At 38.4% G+C, this 25,646-nt stretch overlaps 1 protein-coding gene across 1 annotated transcript in view; it reads left to right on the plus strand.

The window, feature by feature from the left end:
* cacng2a (calcium channel, voltage-dependent, gamma subunit 2a) overlaps window positions 1-25,646 on the plus strand; it is a 135,939-nt gene that overhangs the window by 62,730 nt on the left and 47,563 nt on the right. The window contains exon 2 of the mRNA XM_056453562.1: window positions 25,306-25,389. Coding sequence (XP_056309537.1) covers window positions 25,306-25,389 — 84 coding nt within the window. The remainder of the gene's footprint in view (window positions 1-25,305; window positions 25,390-25,646) is intronic.

Below are 25,646 nucleotides of genomic sequence, written 5' to 3' on the forward strand. Positions count from 1 at the left end.
GGAAAAGTGATGCACAGTCTCTGTTTATCAAACTTGTCTCAGTTTTCTTTAAATGAAATAGGCTTAAATTAATCTGTTTTATAGTCCGCTCATCATATAAGTTTATAATTAATAATTAAAATGTAAATAAAAGCAAAAGTTTAATTAAAATTAAATTAAAATCAATTAAAAGTAAAACTAAAAGTAATAATAAATAGTAATGTCACATAGTCTAATAATAATAGATTATGGCACATTTTTACATCCTTGTCCTGTGATTGAAAAAAATAAATGCATTAACAGTCTAGCTTATAGACTTCTAAGCTCAAAAGTTGAAACTTAAGGTGTGCCAAGCACAAAAATAAACATAAATGAAAAATATAAAAACCTAATGTGATGCATTTTTATTTTTATACTTTTTGGCCCCCTCTAGCTCAAATGTCAATAGGCTAGAGAGCCAAGAGCCAGGTAGCACATCACTGAATATGTCTTTTTTTCTAGAAATGCAAACACAGAAATGCCAAATACAAACACAGCAACAACATTGGCAGGTATTGACGTTGTTATTGATGTTCGTGGCTTTAGGAAACTATGCCGGCATCCAAACACAGTGAATCTAATGTGTTCATGCTCACCATAATTTGTACAGACAGAGTGTACAAGCCAAAAAAAATGTTGTATAGCTGCTATATTTAAACATTTGTGGTCAAAAATTTCTGTTCAATCATGTTGGTCACGGTAACCCTGCCCTCAGCCTCTGACGCAAGTAGTTCTTACTTCTGCCAGCAGTATTTTGGTGCTACTGACAGTTTGAAACTACTCTCCTAAAAAAACCAAAGCAACAGACACCATCACAGAAGTTCTAATGGTTCCTATTACAAATACCATTAAAAACAGTACATTTTAATGTTTCCTGGGGTATCTTATAACATATTCCATTAGGATATATTGGTTTTAACATACCAGCAATAGAAGGCATAAACTTACCAGTAGAACCAAAGGATTATTATAATTTCTGTTAAAACCAATTTAATCTTGCGCTATAATCATTACAGTTTCTGTGATGTTTTTTTTTTCAACTCTAAACCAGCACTCAAACTCATAGTAAAAAAAAGGTGAGAGAGCGAGAGATCAAAATGAGAGAGAGAGAGAAAGAGAGAGAGAGAGAGAGAGAGAGAGAGAGAGAGAGAAAACAGCGTGGTGATGGAATGATAGAAAAATGACTGTGGGGTGCAGACCCCTTTTAGCTGAGCATCAAAGCTTAAACCTAGGGATCTCTGATCCTCAAAAGTCAACACAGATACTGACAAGATATAGATTGTGTGTGGAGGGGGGAGGGACGAGGGGGGTGGTGTGTGCTTGCAAATCACTGCCTAAATCTTTGTTTTAGAACTTTAGTTCTAACAAGTTCAGGTGGAGAACATAAGGAGCATTTTGAATGAAAATTGTAGCCTAAAATCGTTCTCTGCTGTCCACACTAGCCCTCCAGTTCCTCTAAATCCAGCAAGAATTTGTCTTTATACCTGGTGTAGCAGCACTACACTAAAAGCTTCAATATACTTCAAGTAAAACTGAAGAAGTGACATCATTTCATACTAAATCAGGCCAAAACGAACTTTGTGTCAGGCAGAGGCGTTGCGAGACATAAATCTCTACTGGGGCATGTCTTTGTAACATCTTTATTCCGGGATTACCACTCCTAATAAATACTCTTGCATATGAAGTAAATCATATCTCAAAGCATTAACTGAGGCGCTGGCAATTTTTACTGGGGCACGTGGCCCAAAATTGGGTCTAGCTATGCCCCTGGTGTCAGGAGTTCGAAACGGCTTGCCGTTCAGTCCAGCTGGTAACTACAATTGATCTGCAGTTAGTACAGTATGTGATGGGTAGATTTATACAAATCTAAATGTTGAGGCAAAAATGTAATTTAATAGTTAATTTTAAAAGTTCACACTTAGCTGAAGTTTGATAATAAAGCGTGTTTAGCATGCTGTCCCGGCAGAGAGCCCTGAGCTCAGAAGATTCTCGACCCCAAGGCTCCCTCCCATATGAAGGGCGGAAGGGGGGTTTGAGCTAGGGTAGGTCTTGAGAACTCCCCTGCTTGTGAATGTGTTAGCAATAGCTATGAGACGTAGCTGACTAAGAGTTGTCCATGATGCGACTATGGATTAGTCAATTAAGTTCAACTGTATGTCGGTGGGAGGAAACAGGGGAACTGGGGGAAAAACCCTTGCAAACACGGGGAGAACAAGCAAACTCCGCACAGACGACTGAAGTGAAAAACTCTGGTTATTTATAATGAGTTAGGATACGTCTGATTGGCACAGTATGTGTAGCTGATGTGGGACCAGCCATGGTCAATCATTAGCATGTGATCCTCTCGAAACTAGTTCATAAATAAACCACACCTAAAACTTTGTGATTGGGATCTTCCACTTTTTAGCATAATTGTAGTGCTTCTCACATTTAACTCTGAAACAGAAGAACCAAACTTAATATAATTTCCAGCGAAAAAATAAATGCAACTGTTAATAATGTTCTCCATTATCTGGTTGCTAGTCCATCTAAATCAGTGGTCTCAAACTCTGCAGAGTTTAGCTCCAACTCACACCTGCTTAATAATCTCTAGTAGTCTTGAACACCTTGATCAGTTGGATTCATGATCTAAATTATATATCTAATAAATAATCATAAATGATCAGCTTTAACCAGCTACTTCACAAGAAACTATTTTTAGCTGAATGTTACACAAGAAAAAGTATCCTCTTATTTAGCATCCAAACTTTCTTCTAACCCTGTATAATCTAGTACACACCACACATACCAATCCAGCATCATTATTTATGCCAGGGAACATGCACACACACACACACACACACACACACACACACACACACACTGAGACAGAGCACCTGCTGGGAATGGTGCAAGAAGAGCTCTCCTGGCGATGTACTCCAGCACGCACCTCACCAGCAGGATTATTGAGATTAATAACTGGTGATTATTAAGATGAATACACCGATTATGTGTGTTGTGCCTTATGCTGCCGCTGTCGTTAATTAAGACCACATCGTTAGCACACCAACGGCAGATATTAACCCCATCCCCATCCATCCCCATCACCGAGGGCAACAGTAACCATGGAGTGCTCGCTCTACACATTGGTATGGTTTTGGTATAAAGTCTGTGGTTATTAAGACGCAGTACCAACATTACAGGCGCTGTAACAACATCGCACCAAACATTCATATCATTTAGCAGCAGCTGAAAAAACAAACTTAAACTGGCATAAGATGGCTATATGGGCAAACACTGGTTAGTCTGGGCTGTTTTGCTGGATTCTGACAGGATGAGGACTGGTAAACCTGCAAAATACATACTTTCTTTGGCAAGGTTGTGGGACCAGTGAGAGAAGATTAATACCAGTTTACTAGCTAATGAACTAAGCTTATGAATTTTATTTACATAAATTTAAATTTAATAAATTTTAGTATGTGTGTGTTTGTGTTTGTGTGTGTGTGTGTGTGTGTGTGTGTATAGATAGATATATATATATACACATACATACATACTGTAAACAATGCTGCTGAATGCCATGTCTTTAGATGTGTTAACCGTGGTACACACTCACTGACCACTTTATTAGGTACACCATACTAGTATCGGGTTGGACCCCCTTTTCCTTCAGAACTGCCTTAATCCTCCGTGGCATATATTCAACAAGGTACTGGAAATATTCCTCAGAGATTTTGGTCCATCAAATTGACAAGATAGCATCAGGCAGTCACTGCAGATTTGTCGGCTGCACATCCATGATGCGAATATCCCGTTCCACCACATCCCAAAGATGCTCTATTGGATTGAGCTCTGGTGACTGTGGAGGCTATTTGAGTACAGTGAACTCATTGTCATGTTCAAGAAACCAGCCTGAGATGATTCAGGCTTTATGACAAAGTGAGTTATCCTGCTGGAGGTAGCCATCAGAAGATGGGTACACTGTGGTCATAAAGAGATGGACATGGTCAGCAACAACCCTCAGGTAGGCTGTGGTGTTGACACGAGGCTTAATTGGTACTAATGGGCCCAAAGTGTGCCATAAAAATATCCCATACACCATTACATCACCACCACCAGCAGCATGAACCGTTGATACAGGGCAGGATGGGTCCATGCTGTCATGTTATTGACGCCAAATTCCGACCCTTTAATCCAAATGTCGCAGCAGAAATCGAGATTTATCAGACCAGCCAACGTTTATCCAGTCTTTTATTGGCTAATTTTGGTAAAACTGTGTAAATTGTAGCCTCAGTTTCCTGTTCTTAGCTGACAGGAGTGGCACCCGGTATGGTCTTCTGCTGCTGTAGCCCATCTGCCTCAAGGTTGGACATGTTGTGCTTTCAGAGATGCTCTTCTGCATACCTCGGTTATAATGAGTGTTTATTTGTGTTACTGTTGCCTTTCTATCAGCTCAAACCAGTCTGGCCATTTTCCTCTGACCTCTGGCATCAACAAGGCATTTGTGCTCACAGAACTGCCGCTCACTGGATATTTTCTCTTTTTCGGACCATTCGTAAACCCTAGAGATGGTTGTGCGTCAGAGTTATTTTTGAATTATATATGACATCAGAATTATTTTTTCAGAATTTCAGAATTCACCTTCAATCTTTTTTTCAATTCAAATGTATATTTCCAAAGTTAATGCATTTCCAGTGTTATATACACTGTCAGTACGCCTTGGTGTCAATACACCTTGGGTAAATGCAGAGCTAAATGTATAATAATTGCTAAGCTCAATTTTGTTAAGTCTTCATTAATAAATACAAAATACACATATATAATACAATTTTGCTAAACTTTAATACATTTAGCTTTTACCCAAAATGTTTTTTACTTGGTTTTAAACCCCAATATATTTTCAAACTGACATACATATTTCCACTACACACATAGGCTGGTGTGATCTATTTTTCCTCATCCATTGTTAGGCTTAATATCTACACAATCTGATTGGCCTAAACTGTAACCATGGAAACACAGACTAATAATGCATGGCTCATGAGGCTGTTGGTAAACTTTCTGAAACTATTACACCCACCTTCAGCAGGCCAGTAAAAAAAGATGAGCTGGGGTGGAGTCCAATGGAGAAGCCGAGAGATTGAGAGAGAGAGAGAAATTGGCCTACTCCTCCACTGCGTTGAACTGAGCTGATTGACACCCCCTACACACACTCTCGCACACAAAAAACATCAAACACATACACACACAAGCCCTCTTCAGCTCTGTCTTTAACTGTGTGGGCACCAGCATTGATTTTCTCTTGAGCTGAAGGGATGACATCACTGTTATAGGGAAACAGCATGTGGGCGACTCTTCTGGATGCCTGTCTTTAATCGGACGGATGATCATAGGACAATGGCCGCAGAGCGACAAGCCGAGGACTGCGCTGATATTTCTGGTTCATGATAGCAGCAGGGGGAGAGCCGTGAAAGGGGTCACTCATTGTTTTGCGGCCATTAACGAATGCCGTGAGTGAGAAGGGCAGCCTGGTGACACTGTCTTAATAGGGAAGGCGACTTCAGATATCTAATGAGCCACATGAAGGGTGGGGACGAGAAGGGAGGAGGACTGCAGGAGAATGCTCCCAATTATCTTTAATAATCCCTCTGTAATCTTTCACACTGAATGGAAATTGCGCAGAAGGGAAAAGCATGGGCAGATAAAGATTACAATTAAAGGAAAAATCACTTTTTTATTTTTCATGCATTAATCTGCCATTGTTGTGGAATGAGTTTTATGGTTTTCATCTGGTCATTCATCTGTAAGAAGTTGAGAGGAATTATAGGGGAAATTAACGAATGAGGATGAAAGAGGAAAGACAGCTACAGTACTGTGGATATGCGTACTGTATGCCGTGGTGTAGTGGAAATCACACTCAGGGGGGTTATGCTCATGTTCGCATACTTTAGACTGCATACTTTAGACCGGGGGATGAGCGAACATTTACTGGGGGGGAGGAGGGGGTATCGCGCGGGGCCCATTGTGTCGCCACTGACTGTATACTATATTACACCTGGTTTGTGCAAGACACAGTCTCATGTTGGCAGCAGAAATTTTGGATTCCATCATAGTTTATCAGTCCAGTAAGGTCACCTAATTTACATTTCAAGCAAAACATATAAAGTTTGTTTTAGCCAGTTCCAAAATGTAAAGTCAATGTCCATACACTTTCAGAAATACGGTGCATCCGGAGCACATTAAAGTGTTTCACTTTTTCCACATTTTTTTTTTGTTACAGCCTTATTCAAAAATGGATTAAATTCATTTATTTCCTCAAAATTTTACACACAATATCCCATAATGATAATGTGAAAAAAAGATTTTTTGAAATTCACATGTACATAAGTATTGACAGCCTTTGCTGTAAAGCACTAAATTGAACTCAGGTACATTCTGTTTCCACTGATCATTCTTAAGATGTTTCAGCAGCTTAATTGGAGTTCACCTGTGCTAAATTCAGTTGATTGGGCATGATCTGAAAAGGCATTCACCTGTCTATATAAGGTCCCAGGGTTGGCAGTGCATGTCAAAGCACCAACCAAGCATGAAGACAAAGGAATTCTCTTTAGACCTCCAAGACAGGATTTTCTTGAAGAACAAGGCTGGGTAAGGTTACAGAAAAATTTCTGCTGCTCTAAAAGTTCCTATGAGCCCAGTGACCTCCATCATTCGTAAGGGAAACATGTTTGGAACCACCAAGAACTTCCTAGAGCTGGCTGGCCATCTAAGATGAGTCATCGGGGAGGTGGCCTTAGTCAGGGAGGTGATCAATAACCCGATGGTCACTCTGTCTGAGCTCCAGCGTGGAAAGAGGAGAACCTTACAGAAGAACCACCATCTGTGCAGCAATCCACCAATCAGGTCTGTATGGTAGAGTGGCCAGACGGAAGCCACTCCCTGCCTGGAATTTGCCAAAAGGCATCTGAAGGACTGTCCGACCATAAGAAACTAAATTCTCTGGTCTAATGAGGCTAAAATTGAACTCTTTGGAATTTTTCTCTTTGAAATTCCGTTTTTACTTTTGATATTTGGTGGCAGTTATTCGGGAAGTGACGAATGTGTTCTCTTCGACTACTTGGATGGAAACGCTGCTTTATTCGCATGTCTTATATGTCATATTCAGTTTTGCGCATATATTTAATTTGCATCTTTGGATGGAAACATAGCTAGTGACATATCCCGTACCTTTATTTCTGAGAGTGTACGTTAACTATACAAATCCGGTGAGCATGTTTTTGTTTCCACTGAATACCTCATACAAAACTCTGAAGAGTCTACTCTGCAAACTAATTTAGGTGACCTTGATAAGCATTCATTTGTCACAGTTGTCACAATATGATGGGAGTCTTCTTTAATGAGGGAGTTTGGTGTTTAAAATGTCATGAATGTTTTCCAAAATCTTATAGAACTCCATCATTCAGACGACAACTTCAAAACTCAAAAAATGGTTTGCATTTTGTCTGCCTTATGCATCAGACCAAGAGTGCCTGGTTGTGTTTTTGATGCTAAAGCTAGTTCATGACTTAGGGTCTGATTTTTGCAATCAAAGGTTTGTGCACCTTTTGAGAACAAGAGAAGTGGGATATACTCACAGGCTCTCTTAAACTGGTTGAACATTTGGTAAAAACACATAGTTCAAGGCATAGTTCAACCAAAAAGGAAACTACTGCCATCATTGCCATCACCAAATGTAGCGCGGTGGGTGTTTTCATTTTTTTGGAGTGAAGGAAGATTGACTATTTGGCGAATACAATGCACGAACAAGACACCTACCGATTTACCTTCCCATAAAAGAATTCCATCTGACCAGGAAGGGAAGAAAGTTGTTTCGGGAGGGAGGGAAGGTTATGGTATTTGATTAAAGTTTATTAGGAAATGAATTTTTACAAAATAACGACATGCAAAAATACATTGTTAAAAACAAGAACTACTATGTACATATAATAATAAGAAGAGTAAATTTTGATTTCATTGTAACTTTAATGGACGATAATAATAATTGTTCAAAAACATGCTTGGATAAGCTGGTTTAGAATCAGACTACCCAGCAGACTACTTAGCAGACACACAATGTCATAAGATGTTAGTATTAGGTTATATTTAAGTCACCAATGTCTAAGGACAATGTTATTTTGATGTCCAATAACGACATGAAATGCCAACATTTTAAACCAACATCCAACATGTATTTGTCAGATCAACCAAAATTCAACATCTGACAGACGTCATAGTGGTAACATCTACACAACATCAAGCTGTAACATCATTAGACGTTGATATTTTGATGTTTTTAGGTTGCGTTGGAAAGTACCCAAAATGCAACATCTGTCCGACGTTGGATACTGACGTTGAGTTCTGCATCAACCCAATTTTCATTTCCAAAGAAAATACAATGTCCAATGATGTTGGGGTACAACGTCAATCTGACGTCTTGTTGACATCCTGTGCCTGCTGGGTAGGGACCAAAACTTCTGGTTTAGGGTCAAAGTAACACTAGCTTGGCCTAAGTAGGAGACTAACCAGAGAGGTCATTCAACTTATAAAATATATTTTGCGTGAGTGAGAGAGTATATCATACTGTAATCCAGAACTGGTTGCCGACTGAAGCTAAGCAGGGTTGGGGTTGTATATTGATGGGGGACACTATCATACTATCATGAATAAACAATATGCAACCCTGCTATCATGAACAAATCAATAAGCAACCCTTAGGGGTAAAAACATAAGTAACAGCTTTAGATACACAAAGACATTGCAGTCATATTGCATATCAATGGATAATCCAACACAATATATCATGGAACAGTCCAAGCCAAAATAAGCTTTTTTGAACACTGTTCCTTGTTCAGTGTATTTGGTGACCTCGGATGTGAAATGTAGATTGGTTAAGATTGGTAAAGAATACTGGAGAATCCAATGTTCCCCCATTCAAAGAGATAGGAGCGGAAATTGCTGCCTGAGAGGTGCTTCAAAGATGGCTGCCAAGTGAAATGACTTGACTTAAAGGTACATTGTCTAAAACAAAAACAAAATGTTTTTTAAAAAAAAAAACAGTCTCAGTGTTCATGTTAGCAATGACTGTTTCTGTAAAATATTGTTTTCTGAACTGAATTATAGTCGGGACTGGTTCTGAATTAAAAGAGTATAACTGAGAGAAAAGGGTGAGAAAAAAGTAAAGAGATGAATAGTGAGCGGTTTCAGCGGGGAGAAATTGTCCCACTTTAAGCAGCAGTAAATCCCACGCAGCACAGGCTTACAATCCAGCACTTACTCAGAGAGACGGATGAGAGAAGACTGGGGGGAAGGTGTGTAAATGCTCCGATGGCTCGAGCACAGAAAGAAAACACTGCTGCAGGGAGACTGTGCTGGAATTAACTTCACATCTCAACATCAACTGTACTCATTAATGAAATGCCTACTTTCTCTCTCTTTCTCTCTCTCTCTCTCTCTCTCTCTCTCTCTCTCTACAAAAACTAGTTTTATTTCCAAAACTGTGTGTGCTTCTGCGTCTCATTTTCATAATATCACTCAAATGGCAATTTTGTTAGCACAGTATTGACTCTTGTCAAGCTATAGCTAATTTCACAGCTACAAAATATATGATTTTAATTTCAGTAAATGAATTCTCTTTCTTTTTTGACTATTTGAAAAAAATAAAGCTTCACTGGAAATTCTAAATCTTTGTATTCACAAACTGTATTTCCCTAATTGTACTATTATTTGTCCAATCATCACATCTAATATTTCACTACAAATAATACTAGAATAAGGACATAACTAGCCAGATGGATGGATGGATGGATGGATGGATGATATATACATAACTAGCCAGATGGATGGATGGATGGATGGATGATATATACATAACTAGCCAGATGGATGGATGGATGGATGGATGGATGGATGGATGATATATACATAACTAGCCAGATGGATGGATGGATGGATGGATGGATGGATGATATATACATAACTAGCCAGATGGATGGATGGATGGATGGATGGATGGATGGATGGAAGATATATACATAACTAGCCAGATGGATGGATGGATGAATGGATGGATAATATATACATAACCAGCCAGATGTATGGATGGATGGATGTATACATTACTAGCCGGATGGATGGACATATACTGTACATAACTAGCCAGATGGATGGATGGATGTATAATATATACATAACTACCCAGATGTATGGATGTATGGATGGATGTATAATAGATACATAACTAGACAGATGGATGGATGGATAGATGGATGTATGTATAATTTATACATAACTAGCCGGATGGATGAATGAATTGATGATATATACTACACATAATTAGGCAGAGGTATGTATGTATGTATGCATGTATGTATGTATGTATGTATGTATGTATGTATGCATGTATGTACAGTATGTATGCATGTATGCATGCATGTATGTATGTATGTATGTATGTATGTATGTATGTATGTATGTATGTATGTATGTATGCATGTATGGATGGCCTCATCGTAAGTTGCTTTGGATAAAATTTTCTGCTAAATGAAAGTAAAGGTAAATTAAAGGTTTAAAAATTGCTAAAATATAACTAACATTGGAATATATATTGTATATTTGAGCTGAAATTGTGAGACTGTTTAATTTGAAAAATGAATATATAAAAGTATAGTAAAAACAATGTAATGTAATTTTTCATAGAAATCGACCATTTGAGTGTTAAATTGTCACATTATATTATATTATATTATATTATATTATATTATATTATATTATATTATATTATATTATATTATATTATTATCTACATAAGAAAATGTAAATTCATCTCTGGGATATAAAAGTGTGTGCAGTGTTGAAGAAACACCCACATACATGTGATTGTACCTAAGCAGCTTCAGTTCTCAGGCAGTGTCTATGGAAACCAAATATTCACTGACACGAACAGAGAGAAAAGGCTAGGAAATGGAGAACACAAGAGATGGAGGTTCATCGACTGATGGCGACTGGGAAAGCCTGGTGCGTGGGCTGACCGGGGGTTTCTGCCGCACAAGCACTCATAAATTTGCTGCCTTCCCTCCCTTCCCTCTCTCTCTCTCTCTTTCTTTCTCTCTCTCTCTCTCTCTCTTTCTTCATTCCTGACCCCCTCCCCTTAAGCATAATGATAATTGCATGCTTTATGAGGAGCTGAAGCAGGAGGCCAATGCATAGCTCATCTACACGTCACAGGATGGGATGGGTTTGTTGACCCCCCTCAGCCATTACAGTGATTAAATAAGACGGACTCTGTCCCTATATCAGCCATGCGGATCATCAAGAAGGTCACCACACTTGACTTTGCCAGTGATAGACGTTTAATTCATGACTGTAATGTCAGTATCATTTTATGAAGTCCTTCTGATATACAGTACACACAAGCATGTGAAGCTTGATGGGGGCTGGTATTGAAAGATAAAGGTCTGGAATGTCAATTTATATTAATAATTTCTCCTGCTAAAGGAATTAGGAGGGGTGGGTGAGGATTCTGCAATAAAACTCTGATATTAGCCTCAATTGTGGTATTTAAAAGGTTTCTAATTTTACTTTGAAGGTCTCTAACAGTATGTTTACATCAATCCATGGTCAGAATATCTTTTCCTTACATTATATACATTGCAGTCTCACTTCTTTTCTCGCAGAGTCTAACAGAGTTCACGGAAAGATTCATTCTTTCCTTTTCCGAGGTCTGCTGAGCTCGATGGCCTATTGAAACATAAGTGTTATTTTACCCTAGAAAATGTCTACTAGATATGGCAAGTAGAGCTGCACGATATTGAAAAAACTGACATTGAGTTCTGGCAGTAAGATGAGGAGGTAGTCGTGTTCACGCTCTTACTGTCTTTCATTTTATCAGCACCAATTGCACGCAAGTGTACTTTGAATAGAGATGACATTGTCTCTACTAAAATCTGAATCTACAGTTAATTGATTTTGCATGAAAATGGCAAGCAAAAAGTGTGAAAAAAATCGACAACAAGACAGACACGGCTTCATAGTCTCAACCTAAAGCAAGCTAGCACGGAGGCCGCTACTAACACTACAAGTAACAGTTGCAGTGAGCAATCTTCACTATACAAATCACTTCCTCAGCTGGCTAAGACTGAACTGATATCCTCATACAGTCGGATGGCACAGTCTATTAAATGGAGACGTCAAGTTTTCGGTCTGAGATTGGATTGAATGTTGAAACCTTACGTTCGGAGGTCGAAACCAAAATGGACAAAACTGACATTGTAATATTTTGTTTTTCTGCGATACATATTGGGATATCGAGTACACTTTTCCCTAGAATAAATGAATGGGTCTTTTTTTTAAAACATTTATAAAAGTTGGGATGATTTTGCATCTGCATAAAATATAATAAGCCGCATTAATAAATGCATAGCTGGCAGCTAGCTCTCTGCATCTCTCACATGACCGCCCACTGAAGCTAAGCAGGGCTGCGCCTGGTCAGTACCTGGAAGGGAGACCACATGGGAAAGCTAAGGTGCTGCCAGAAGTGGTGTTAGCGAGGCCAGCAGGGGGTGCCCCAGTATATTGATGGGCACTCTATACTGCTCAGTAAGCGTTGTCTTTCGGATAAGACATTAAACCTGACTTTCTGTGGTCGTTAAAAATCTCAGGATGTCCTTCCAAAAAAAAAAGAGTAACAACTGGCCTTTGTCCATCAAAGGCCTGGCCTTTGTCCATCATGGCCTCCTAGCCATCCCCATATCATAATTGGCTTCATCACTAGAAGACCTGAGACCAACTGTCACAATATGGCTGACATAACGTCATCCAGGTGGATGCAGCACACTGGTGGTAGATGAAGAGATTCCCACCAAAAATGTGTAAAGCGCTTTGAGTGTCCAGAAATGCACTATATAAATGTAAGGAATTATTATTATTATTATAAATACAGTAGAGCAAAGATACAAATGAAATAAACAACATATTTCATGGTTTTCTGGGAGTCAAGCTGTATTCTGGCACAAATTAAATAATCAAATCTAAAATAACAGTGTATCTATATATGCACATAAATACAATTGATTTTTGTTGAAGTTAAAACATAATTGCTTGTGCCTAAATTATTTAAAGTTGCTTGAACAGTCGCAGACCTTACAAACAGATGCAGATTATCAACAGGATGGATAAACTTTGCAAAGACTCCACAAATCATGTATGTTTTGAACTGTATAATATCATCTTCATGCTGCAGATCTTTTGCGATGTAACTATAGCGGATACACACATTCTGATAACGACGCTGAAACGGTATATTGTGCAGCCCTAATACCAAGAGGGCTACAGTGAGTACCAATCTATCCAAGGGCTTAGTTATATCTATAGTATCTGAGGCCCAATCAAAGTAGAGTACGTTTACATGGACACCAATAATCAGATTTTAATATGATTAAGACAATACTCTACTATGTTAATAGCGATGTTTGATCAATTTAATCTGATTAAGGTCATAATCAAACTAAACAGAAATCGAATTAAGACATGTGGCGTATGCCGATTTTAGTCGCATTATTGAAGTGCAGCACAGATATGTTAACATCTTAATCAAACTATTACCGTCATGTAGGACTTGTCTCTGCATTTTGCGACAGGATAGTCTATACACACACGGCTGTTTGACCCAACATTATGAAGCTGCACCTACCTTCCTGAAGTTTGTTGCCTTAAAATTTGAAGTTCAACTTAAAGTCAAGGTCAACTTTCTTTTACAGTGCAGTTGTAGTCCAAGTGAATTGTCAGTTTTGTTTATCCATTTTCTCTTGCAGTGATTGACGCTCCCAAAATGTAGAATTGTTTTATCAGTCATTTCAAGCCCCTGAGAGAGTCTTTTGTCTTCAGAATACAAATTGAGGTATTTTAAGTGAAATTTGAGAGCTCTATCATCATCCATAGACAACAAGGTTCTTCTGTGTCAGTATGGGGTTTATGTTGTGTGTTTACGAGCACTGTGCAATAATGTATAGACCATTTTGAGGGATATAACCAAAAACAGAGGTCCCAATATATTTTCTGTTATACATTTTCAATTTCTATAGCTTCCGAAGATCCAAAAAGAGCCACATATTGATAAATAATGTTATGATAGCTGTTTTAACAATGGCCCACTGTTACAGTTATGAAATTGTTTGATAACAAGCAGGAAATGTTTATGGGCCAATGACATGACCACACTGAAACAGTCTACACCCCATGGATGCCCACAAGCAATTTCCTGTTTTTTAAACAAACCACAGGCACGTCCCAGGTAATATGTCAGCAGCGCGACCAAGAACAACACATGAATGAGCACCCTATACTGACACTGAGGAGAAGAAACTGTTGAATAGATTTTTTCTTTTTTGTTTTATATACGTACAAAAGTATTTTCATAACTTGATAATATTCCAATTGAACCACTGAAGGCATTTAATTTTTTGGTACCTTTCAGGACTTTGAACAAGTCAGGAACTTTGCTGTATATGGAGGATGAGGGAGCTCTCAAATCTCACACAGTACCTTAGAGCTTCATCTACATTAAGTGTTTTTAAAATATCAGTCAAAACCTACCTCTTCTCTCTGGCCTATTGATATCAATTATTATTCTTATTTTTGTTTTTTTAGGACTCATTGACTATACAGATTTTTTAAATGTATTTTTAGTTTATTGTAGCATATATTTCCCTGTCTCTCTAATTGTTTATTATTGTTAATAATTGTTTGTGAAGCACTTTGGTCAATATTCATGTTGTTTTAAGGTGCTATATAAATAAAATTGACCTTGACCTTGGCCTAAATATTCTTAATTTGCATTTCTAAGGTAAACAAGAATTAATAACACCTTTTTTGGGGGTGAACATATTTTGACTAACTATAGTGCATTCTTTGTGAAAAATAACTAATTAAAAACATATTTTATTATTATTATCATGTTACTGTATCCTGAGTCCATGAAAAATATGAACAGAACTTCTGAAATTAACAGCAAGTACGATTAGTAAATGCTTTTGAGTTGCCTATGTTTTTATATGGAACCTTATTGTAAAAGGATGCACAGTTAATGTTTACAGTATTCAATTAATACACACTGCATATAATTCTCTTCATTACCTTAAGGATTCTTTATCCCTTTCATGCTATGTTTGCAATCTTTGTTCAGTTCTTCCTTCATCTCTGTCCTGCTCGTCCCTTTCATCTTCACCTTCTCTCTCTATCATTCCCTCTCTTCTCTCCCACCCCTGCTCCAGCTAATTGCCACAGAGCTCAGTGATAGAAATCAATGTGCAATGTTTGATTGTGAGCCAAAGCACAAGAAGGTGAAGCAGAGCAATGAACATCACAAACAGACAAACATACACACTCAGCACTTGCATATCTGATGATTAAGAGGTGTCTCATACACAGCGCTGTGTTCGTGTTGGGTTTCCCACTGAAGTTCTGACTAAACCCCTGAATCAATCTGAGCATAATGCCATAAACTATATTCAAGCATGTATATTATTCATTTATTGCTTCGAAGTCAACCTCAGATAGCTTTGTGTGGCATAAAATACAATAACTGACAGAGCAAAAGATGCAAACAGATCAGCAAATAATTTTCTGTTGTTTTACATTGAGACTCCTGTGAGAAATCTTAAAGGGAGTGTAAAAATAATCTAAAAATCAACTTTCTGTCATATTTAACTTTTTTTTCACATCATTTAAAGCCGGATGAGATTTTTTTCTGTGGAGCACACACACAAACAGATATTTAAAAACAGAAAAATATTCCATCACATATTTCATGACATAATTCTTAATTTTTTTCAGAATAATTGCTTAAATCATCATCAAAAAGGGCTGATGGCAGCTGTTGCTATTATTGTTGTGTCTCAGTTTATGTGGTGTTAATATTTTATTTGATTACTAGGATGTTTTGAGTCGAAAAGTTGATTTAATTTCTTGTGTTTTAACTACGTCAGTTAACATGAGCCAACAATGAATGGAGCATATTTCTTCAGCATGTAGAAATCCAACACTGTAAAAAATGCTGGGTTCCACACAATCGATTTATATTGGGATGACATGAAGGAATTAAGCTAACTTAGTTAAAACCTCACGAATTGTGCTGTTTCAGCTCATTTTAAATGGGTCGTTTAAACAAACAGCAAAAATAATGGTTGAGTGAAGAGCATTTTCAAAGAATACCCATTTAGTTTACACAGAAAAGAAAAATCTGTTGTCAGTTACTGACTTGTGTAGTTTTAGTGTACAGTGCATAAACTAATATTAATAAATACAGTAGGTGACACAGTGGCACAGTGGTTAGCACTGTCGCCTCACAGCAAGAAGGTTGCTAGTTCGAGTCCCAGCTGGATCAGTTGGCATTTCTGTGTGGAGTTTGCATGTTCTCCCCATGTTCGCGTGGGTTTCCTCCAGGTGCTCCGGTTTCTCCCACAGTCCAAAGACATGTGCTATAGGTGAATTGATTCAACTAAATTGGCCGTAGTGTATGTGTGTGAATAAGAGGGTAAGGATGTTTCCCAGAACTGGGTTGCAGCTGGAAGGGCATCCGGTGTGTAAAACATATTCTGGGTAAGTAGGTGGTTCATTCCACTGTGGCAACCCCTGATAAATAAAGGGACTAAGCTGAAGGAAAATGGGGTAATTAACCCAAAAAATTGTCATTTACTCACACTTGACTTGTTCCAAACCAGTTTGAGTTGAACACAAATGAAAATATTTTGAAGAATTTTGGAAACCAGTAACCATTGACATGGTAGGAAAAACAAATTGATAGGTAAACTACCTTTAATGTCAAAATTTGTTAAGATTTTTGCACTGTACACTTAAGTTATCATGAATATTTTTATTTTTAAATTTTTTTTATAATGCTGTAAGAAAATGTGTTGCTTAAATTTAGTGGAGGAGTGTTAATGCATTAACCAAAGTTATCGAATAAGGTCTTACTGTTTTGCTATAAAATTAACATTTATCTCCACCAATTGCTTTTCACACGAGAGTTCAGGATAGTCATGGGATTTTGGACAGTACATATTTATGTGATGACATCATCCAATAAGCATAAAGCCCTAAGTGTACTTTTAAAACATATTATTCAATTTTCTTATAATCCAACAATGACAGCCAAAAAAAAAAACCCTAGACGAACCCTGTGAAAGCAGATGGCTCAGCTCGTCTGCTGTCTTCTCAAAATTTGTTAAGATTAGTTTTTGTACTGTAAACTAAAGTTATCAAGAATATTTGTATTATCTAACATTTTGTTAAGCAACAAAATGTGTTGCTTAAATTTAGTGAATGGTTGTTAATGCACTAACTAATGTTATTGAATAAGACCTTACTGTAAAGTTTTTCCAGAAAATAAACATTTATCTCCGCCTACTGCTTTTCAAATGAGAGTTCAGGATAGTCAGGGGTTTGGGACTGTACACATTCTAGTGGTGACATCATCCAATAAGCATTGTCATGAAGTTATTTTTTGACTTTAGAGTGATTAGTCACATGACATATTACAACTCAAGTGATTGCTCATTCCTGCTCTATTCAGCACTCAATTGTTGTTGCAGATTATAAATCATGCTTTTTTATCTCCAGCGAAGCAGCCATTGAGATGAACAGGAATGCTAACACATAGCTTTTTCTAGGTATTACAGACTAGCTTGCTTTGGAAACAGTTATTATGCTTGTAATTGCATCTGGCGACACTGGTAGCATGGAAATTATCCGCTATCTATCCGCTATCCGTTATCTAATGCCGAGTTCAGACTGCATTTTCAAAACAGTCATTTCAAAGTGTGATGTTTTCACACTGTATGACTATCTGGGTTTCGTTGCTGCTGTGTTTACACTGCAAGATTGATCAATGACAGAGGGTTTTACACTGCATGACTTTTCAATAGAAAGAACCGCCAATAACTTTGTCTCTGTCCGCAAACTACAGCTCACACCAAACACGTCACGTAGTATTATCTTCTGTCATTAACTAGCCTACATAATGAGAAAGAAGCCTTTAGTGGGGTAGAAAATGTACTTATTTTGCTCACCTTGCCTGTGATTTCAAGCATTTGTTGAAGATTTCTCAAAACCTGCCGGCGAGTCAAAAATCGAGGCTAAAATCATGCAGTGTGAACTGCGCATAAGGGGACCCACTTCACAGAATTAACCAATCATACAATTTTTTTGCTAGCTTCAGCCCATGGAAGGTGTTGTTTTCATGCCCTGCACCAAGTTGTTTAAATAGCATATACATTTAAGCCCATTTGAGCGCCAATTGCCATGCTGGTCTGAATAGAAGATGTGTTAAGATGCATTGTAGGTGCCATTTTGAGGCATCTGAAACAGACAAAAGCAAGTGCAAAAGCAAAGCGCAAGTGGTAATGCTTTCTTGCTTGCGCTTGTCGTGCGTCTATATTTAAAATAACAAACTTCTTGAGCTGATGATAATAACGTGCGCATGATTATTGAAGTGCTTGACACCCAATCCTTTCAGAAACAGAAAAAACTAGAGAGTGACACGTGACAAAGGGTCCCATTGGTACACTTTTGGCAGTGAAAACGCAAGCCTGATAAAGGTAACCCGTACCAATCCGTACCATACTGTACCACTCAGTGGAAATGGGCCATTAAAGAGAATGTGAGATGAGACTTTGATTGGTTTATTACATGTTATGCCCCAAAACATACCCATAACTCATTAAGAGACTAAGTAAAAGTCTTTTAGACAATGCCCACCAACTTTTTTTTACCGTCCTAGAGAAATGGATTTAGACACGCCCTTAGAAATGGATTTGGACACGCCCTTAGTGCACCAGCACAGTGCACTTTAGACCATGCACTTAGATCATTCAAGAGTTCACACTTAGCTGATAATCAATCAAGCGTATTTGGCATGCTGTCCCGGGAGAGAGCCCTGAGCTCATAATATCCTCAAGCCCGGGGCTCCCTCCCGTTAGAAGGGCGAGAGGGGAGTTCGAGCTCAGGTAGGTCTCGAGAACTCCTCTGCTTGTCACCGTGTGAGAAGTGTAAACTAAAGTTGTTTTTGGTAATAATTTGGTTAAGTCGATTGGCTATGTTTTGTTTTTGGACAGTGGGAGGAAACCGGGGAACCCAGGGGAAACCCACGCAAACACGGGGAGAACATGTAAACTCCACACAGAAACACCAACCAGCCCGATAAGAGGTTAGACCAGCAGTGTTCTTGCTGTGAGGCAACAGTGCTAGCCACTGGGCCACCGTGTCGCCCCATCAGAAAAGGGGGAGGAAGTTAGGGTGGAGGTGGGAAGCTTCAAGACGAAGATAACTGGAGTGAAAACTTATTTATTACTTATTTATAATGCTTCTGTAATCATCTAATGGGTCAGATTACGGAGCTAATGAGGAGCCAGCCGTGTTGATCATAAGCCCATGATCCTCTCGAAATTCGTTTATAAATAAACCACACTTAAAATAGAGCCCTAAGTGTACTTTTAAAACACATTATTCTATCTTCTTAAAACCCAACGATGACAGCCAAAACAGGACCCCTAATAGACGAACCCTGTGAAAGCAGAAGGCTCAGCTCGTCTGCTGTCTTTCTTCCTGACCAGAAAGCCTAGTGGAACAGACTGTATGGAGTGGAGAGACTAGTGTAAATCTGTCTCCTACATGAAAGCGTCTTTGATAGGCCTCTGCTCTCATCTCATCTCCACAAGCACGCCACTAATGTTCTGCCTTGCAGCCAAAATATCCCCAGCAACACCTGGCACCATGAAGAAAAAGAAAAAAGCTGATTAAATCATTAGAGAAACACATGGGAGGACGGAAAAGAGAGAGCGGGAGATGAAGGAGGGAGAGCGAGGAGGTAACGGGGGGAGGGATGAACAACTTCATAAGCTTGGCACTGCGCTCCTGGTGCCATGCCCGTTGTTTATGTCCACACACATCAAAGGCTGCGGTAATCGCTGCTGTTTGCAGGCCCACATCTCCAGTTCACCTTGACTGACCTGTTTACACTACAGGCCAGAGCAGTGGCAGAGGACGGCAGTTTCCTCGCTGAGCTGCCCAAAGAAGTGCCTAAACTAGGATGCTAGAATGTCAGTATGCTTAATGAATGAACATTAGGAGATGAGCTTCCCATTGCACAGTGGTTGGAGCAGCTCCAGGTCTTCACCAGCTGTGCTTCTCTTGTTTACATGCCACCGCCTGCTGCTGGAGTGGCCACACCACAGGCCTCAGCTCCCAAACTCAGGCTTGAAGGCTGCATCCTCGGGCTCGCTTGGGCAGTCGAGTCCAACCTGAGAGTGTGTGCACTGGGTCTTAAGGAGGTCAAATATGGGACAGTTGGCCTAAAGGGTGGGGTATGGGTGGTTGGTTCATTTGCCTCTTTGTTTATTATTGAAGTGAAATTCTGCATATTTGGTCATTAGATTATCTGGATGCTACTTTGAAATGAATAAGGCGCTCCTGGTTTGTGATACCTGATCAGAATCAGAAAAATATTGTGATCTCGATTCGACCCTATACACGATCTTAATTGTGGTTTTCTACGATTCTGCCAATTATATTTTCATAGTCAGGAGAGAAGCGTAAAGTTAGTCGCACAAGTCTTCACATTGTTTTATACACATTGCTCAGCAAAATGGACACCTTCAAATGCAGTTAAAAGTGTTACATACTGTATTAACAAGGTATAATACACCCCAAAATGTAATTTCTGTTTTCATGTAATGACCAGGGCTTGACAGTAACACTCGCCAACCTGCCAAATGCGGGTAGATTTCAGCTGTGGCGGGTTTGACAGCATCCTCCACTAGCCACTTTGGCTGGTTGAAAATAATTTTTGAATTGTAGTTTTCTTAAAAGCAGAGTTCGACAATAAGGCTGGCCCAATATGAATGCAAATGCGATCTTAGAATCGAGAAACAGCACGACTGACAAAAATAACTGTGTTCAAGAGAGCAAAAGAGAGCAGGTGAATACCGAATGAGAGAATGATCACCCGCGCTAACAGCTGATGTTATGCGACTGTTTAAAACACGTGGGCGCTCCCGTTTCCTTGCGTGAAGCAACCGTGCCTAGAAAAGCAACTGGTGTGATCGGTTCTCTTTCAAAATTAGACTAGACAAAAGGTTATGCTCATGCATTCACTATCTTGCTGCTTTCAAGAGTTCCAGATTTGTCTTATTGTAAGCAGCACCAGTTGCTTTCACTTTATTTGAACAGATTATTATTGGCCTAAAATTAACCGTGTGCATGTGATCATCCTTTCATTATCACACACGGTATGTTTTTCACCTGCTTTCTTTTGCTTGCAGTTAATATGATTTATAATTTTTTTACAATAACATTACTTTAATGGGAGATTAACTCCCCATTTTTGTGTAGTTAAGTGGTGATCTAGGACTTTTAGCCAGGACAGATTACTATTCATATTTTAGATACATGACAATAATTATTTTTTAAATGTAATTTTTTTTTTTTTTTTTTTAAGAAATGTTTTGTCGAATAAAAAGTATAGTATACAGCTATATTTTGCTTGTTTTGAGACATTTAAATTTTGTGGCTAAGAATTAATTATTTATGTTTGGTTTGGTCAGAGATACGTTTGGGAATTCCTTCATTTTGAGCTCTGAAAAGTCATGTGAAATAAAAGCTAATTGTAATACGACACTATGAAACCATGACCCATTTGCTCATGCTCATTGAGCTAGCTCATACACGACACACAAAAAGTGAAATGAATGAGAAGGCATGTGGAAATAACACAAAATCTATCAAATCAAGTAAAATTTATGGATATAAAATAGATTTTCCCAACAACAAAATTGTGGCTAGTGAAAATGGCGAGTGGCTAGTAATGTTGGAAAACTATTAGCCACAGAGGCTGGTGATCAAAAAAGTTAATGTCAAGCCTTGGTAATGATGTATTCGTGGCCGTAAAAATCACGCATGAGCTGATGCACCGAGAGGACGCACGCATGCCCGTCAATGATGTTTACTTTAGTGAAAAGAACTCGCATAGGCTGTGAAAAACAGGTAAAAGTTGTAAATAATGATCAGTTTGTTGCACAGAGCGATCGTTTGAGAGCTGCGTGGGAAGTATGATTTGCATATATGTTTTTTATTCCTCAAAGTAACGGCAGCCATGACATGAGCGCACTCGGCAGTGAAAGTGAAACGGAAAGTGTGCACATCATTTAAATGATCATATCGCATCTTAAAGTTATAATTATGACAAACATTTGATATGTTTTTTCTTTGATAGTGAACACAAAGTGTTGTGCATGAAAATAAATGTTTGTGGGTCAGTGTAACTACTCTAGCCTATATAATGTTGAATATAATGCAAGAGGAGGCGACGCAGTGTCGCAGTAGGTAGTGCTGTCGCCTCACAGCAAGAAGGTCGCTGGTTCGAGCCTCGGCTGGGTCAGTTAGCGTTTCTGTATGGAGTTTGCATGTTCTCGCTGCGTTCGCGTGGGTTTCCTCCGGGTGCTCCGGTTTCCCCCACAGTCCAAAGACATGTGGTATAGGTGAATTGGGTAGGCTAAATTGTCCGTAGTGTATGTGTGTGTGAATATGTGTGTATGTGTTTCCCAGTGATGGGATGGGATCTGCTGCATAAAACAAATGCTGGATAAGTTGGTGGTTCATTCCGCTGTGGCGACCCCAGATTAATAAAGGGACTAAGCCGAAAAGAAAATGAATGAATAAATAATGCAAGAGGGAGTCTGATAATAGCCCCTTTCACACATACAGACCTATGTGTGAACAGGCCCTTTTTGAAAATACCAGTAAATTCCTTCCGGCTTTTTTCCGGAAAGAGAAGTTGTAACATTACCGGTAATTTGCCGGAATGCTGCACTGTGTGAACGCAGAAGGAACATTGCCGGAAAGAGCATGTTCACGTCTAGAACGCACTGATGTAAGACGTCTACTTTAGCCAATCAGAACACTCAAGTTCGCACGGTTTTGAGAATAAAAGCCTGTCAATGTTTTCCCAGACACACTTATAATTATTGATAAAATGCGTATAATAAGCCGTTGTTTGTTTACCTTCAAGCTCCAACACGGCACACACACAAATTATGAACATCTCGACATGCATTTTTCTTTATGCTTTCATCAAAGTTTTTCTTTATGCTTTCATCAAAGTTGTTCACAACACTGATCCATCCACAGAGTTTGTAATGTAGTCAAATTTTTGCAAAAACAAGTCCTGCCGTTTAGAGGTCATTTCTGCTTAAAGATGTCAGAATTATCGGTATTTTGGAATGGATGTGTGAATGGTCTTTTCCGGAGACATTCCGTAACGTCCTCACTTGTGTGAACAGCGCTTTTTTAAATTTACCGGTACAGTTGTTCCAAAAATTTTACGGATATTTACCGGTATCACTGTGTGAAAGGAGCTAATGACAAATGTCTCATTTTACCAGTGAAAAAAACAAGACAAGCAAATGTCTCAAACATAATTCAACTTCAGAATTATGAATAGTTCTATTATAATACAATTCTATTCTGATATCATCACTTTACTGTGAATTAACAACCAGGACATAATTAAATATTTAATGTTCAAGTCCACCATTCCAAGTCTATACTACCTACACATAGGCCTACTATTATTATTGTTGTTTTACCATATGTTTGCGAATTATCAATAATGATAGTCTACTCATATCAACCTTAATTTTAAATCTACAGAATTGTGAGAAAATTGTGATCTTGATTTTAAGCAAAAAAAAAATGTGATTTGCATTTAGCCAGAATCGTGGAGCCATACCTGATAATTGTCATGACTGTCAAGAGATGCGGTGATCTGCTCCTTTTCCTTTTGTGACTAGTAGCGTACACAGCGCAAAGCATCACCCTGACCACTGCCATTGCTAGGAATTCTATGCTATGCTAGGGCTGCATGATATTTAGCTTGAATAGCTCTATTTGTGAAGAATTTGTTCATTTAGATTGATTGGAATGCTTCTGTAGGGGAGTGAATAAAGCATAAAATATAATAAACTAATTACAAATATAGCTAAATACAATCGAGCAAAGATAAAAGTGAAATAAACTGTGTTTTTTTCTGTGGAGTCAAATTATTTAGGTACAGAATACTTGTTAAATCGTTTGTAAAACAACAACAAAAAATGTATGCCCAAATGCTTTAAATTCTCACACAAGCCTTAAAAACACATTCAAATGATAAACTATCTGCAAAACTCTTGTTTTGGTCTCCCCCCTCAGACTTCTCAGTAGGACACTCCAAGCCTCTATGCTCGAAGCACTTTGTCTCCCTTTTGCTACAACTTACTCACCCCTGCCCTGAATGCAATTTCTACCAAAGGGAATGTGTTTTCTTGTGTGAATTACTCCTTGAATGCAGAATGATTCCCACCAAGGGAAACCTATTGGACTGCTATTTTTATAGAGGGGAGCCTCAGACTTCCAATTCACAGGGGGGCACCCCAGATTCATGATATGCTATGATGTGTGACTGCATTTAAAGTCAGTGTAAACCAGAAGTTCATATTAGCTGCAGCACTGTGACATATTTCCAGCTGAAACTGAATACTGAACAGAAGGCAGGTTTTACTTTAGCTCCATGCAATATATTCCTTGTAATACTATTCCATTAGATTTCCTGACAGTTATTTTTTTTTTCTTTATACGTCTTCTGTTGCTAAAATAGAAATGTATGCCTTTACAAAAATAACACACTGCTTACTGTAATGGTTCACAGTGTTTGTAAATGTTTCATGTTCAAACTATAATCCATTTGTTAGTGCTTTGCCAACATAAGCACTCAAAACACGTTCACTAGAAAGATTCTTTCTTCCCCAATAACTCATTTAAACTAGAATTGTGGATGACCTTTTACTTTTTTGTGTCAACAAAGACTGTTTTTGTCATCTACAGTATTTAGTTTGTTTTTCTTGCATCATTTCCTCTGTTCCTTCAAAGTATGCCACATCTTTTGGTAAAACTAATTAGTGAACTAAAATGTTCGAACTACATATGGAAGACTGTTGCGCAGCATGCATACTGTGCTAATTACAAAATTTACAATATCCATTTATACCCTAGTATACCCCAACCTGACAGATAAGGTCACATACACATACATATAAAAACTGAAGTATGTATTGGGCTTAAACGTCAGTCCATGTCCCTCGGTGGTCTCTGAAAAAGCATAACTCATTTACAATGTCTTTTTCGAGAATGTGGAAATGCGATGCCAGAATTCACAGTCCTAACTGTGCAACTGTGTTTCTCTTACAGGAAACTTCAAAGGATTGTGTAAGCAGATAGATCACTTTCCAGAAGACACAGATTATGAAGCAGATGCCTCAGAGTACTTCTTACGTGAGTGCCTTCTTAGTGTTTCTGTGACAGTATTCATGTTCTCACCATCTTGTTCTTCCTTGTTCAATCTGTGAGGCTTTTCATGTAGTGCTATTATGCTATTTTTGCCCAAGTGCTGGTGCTGCTGAAACAAAAGGGAAAAAAAATTCCTAACCTACATATACAATCTTTGGGGAGAAAAATTCTGAAAGTTTGGGGAAGGTTATTACTCGTTTTAGAGTACTTTCATTTGTACTGCTGCTTTAAAAATATAATCT

The sequence above is a fragment of the Danio aesculapii genome, chromosome 3 (assembly GCF_903798145.1).
Source record: "Danio aesculapii chromosome 3, fDanAes4.1, whole genome shotgun sequence".
Classification (NCBI taxonomy): domain Eukaryota; kingdom Metazoa; phylum Chordata; class Actinopteri; order Cypriniformes; family Danionidae; genus Danio; species Danio aesculapii.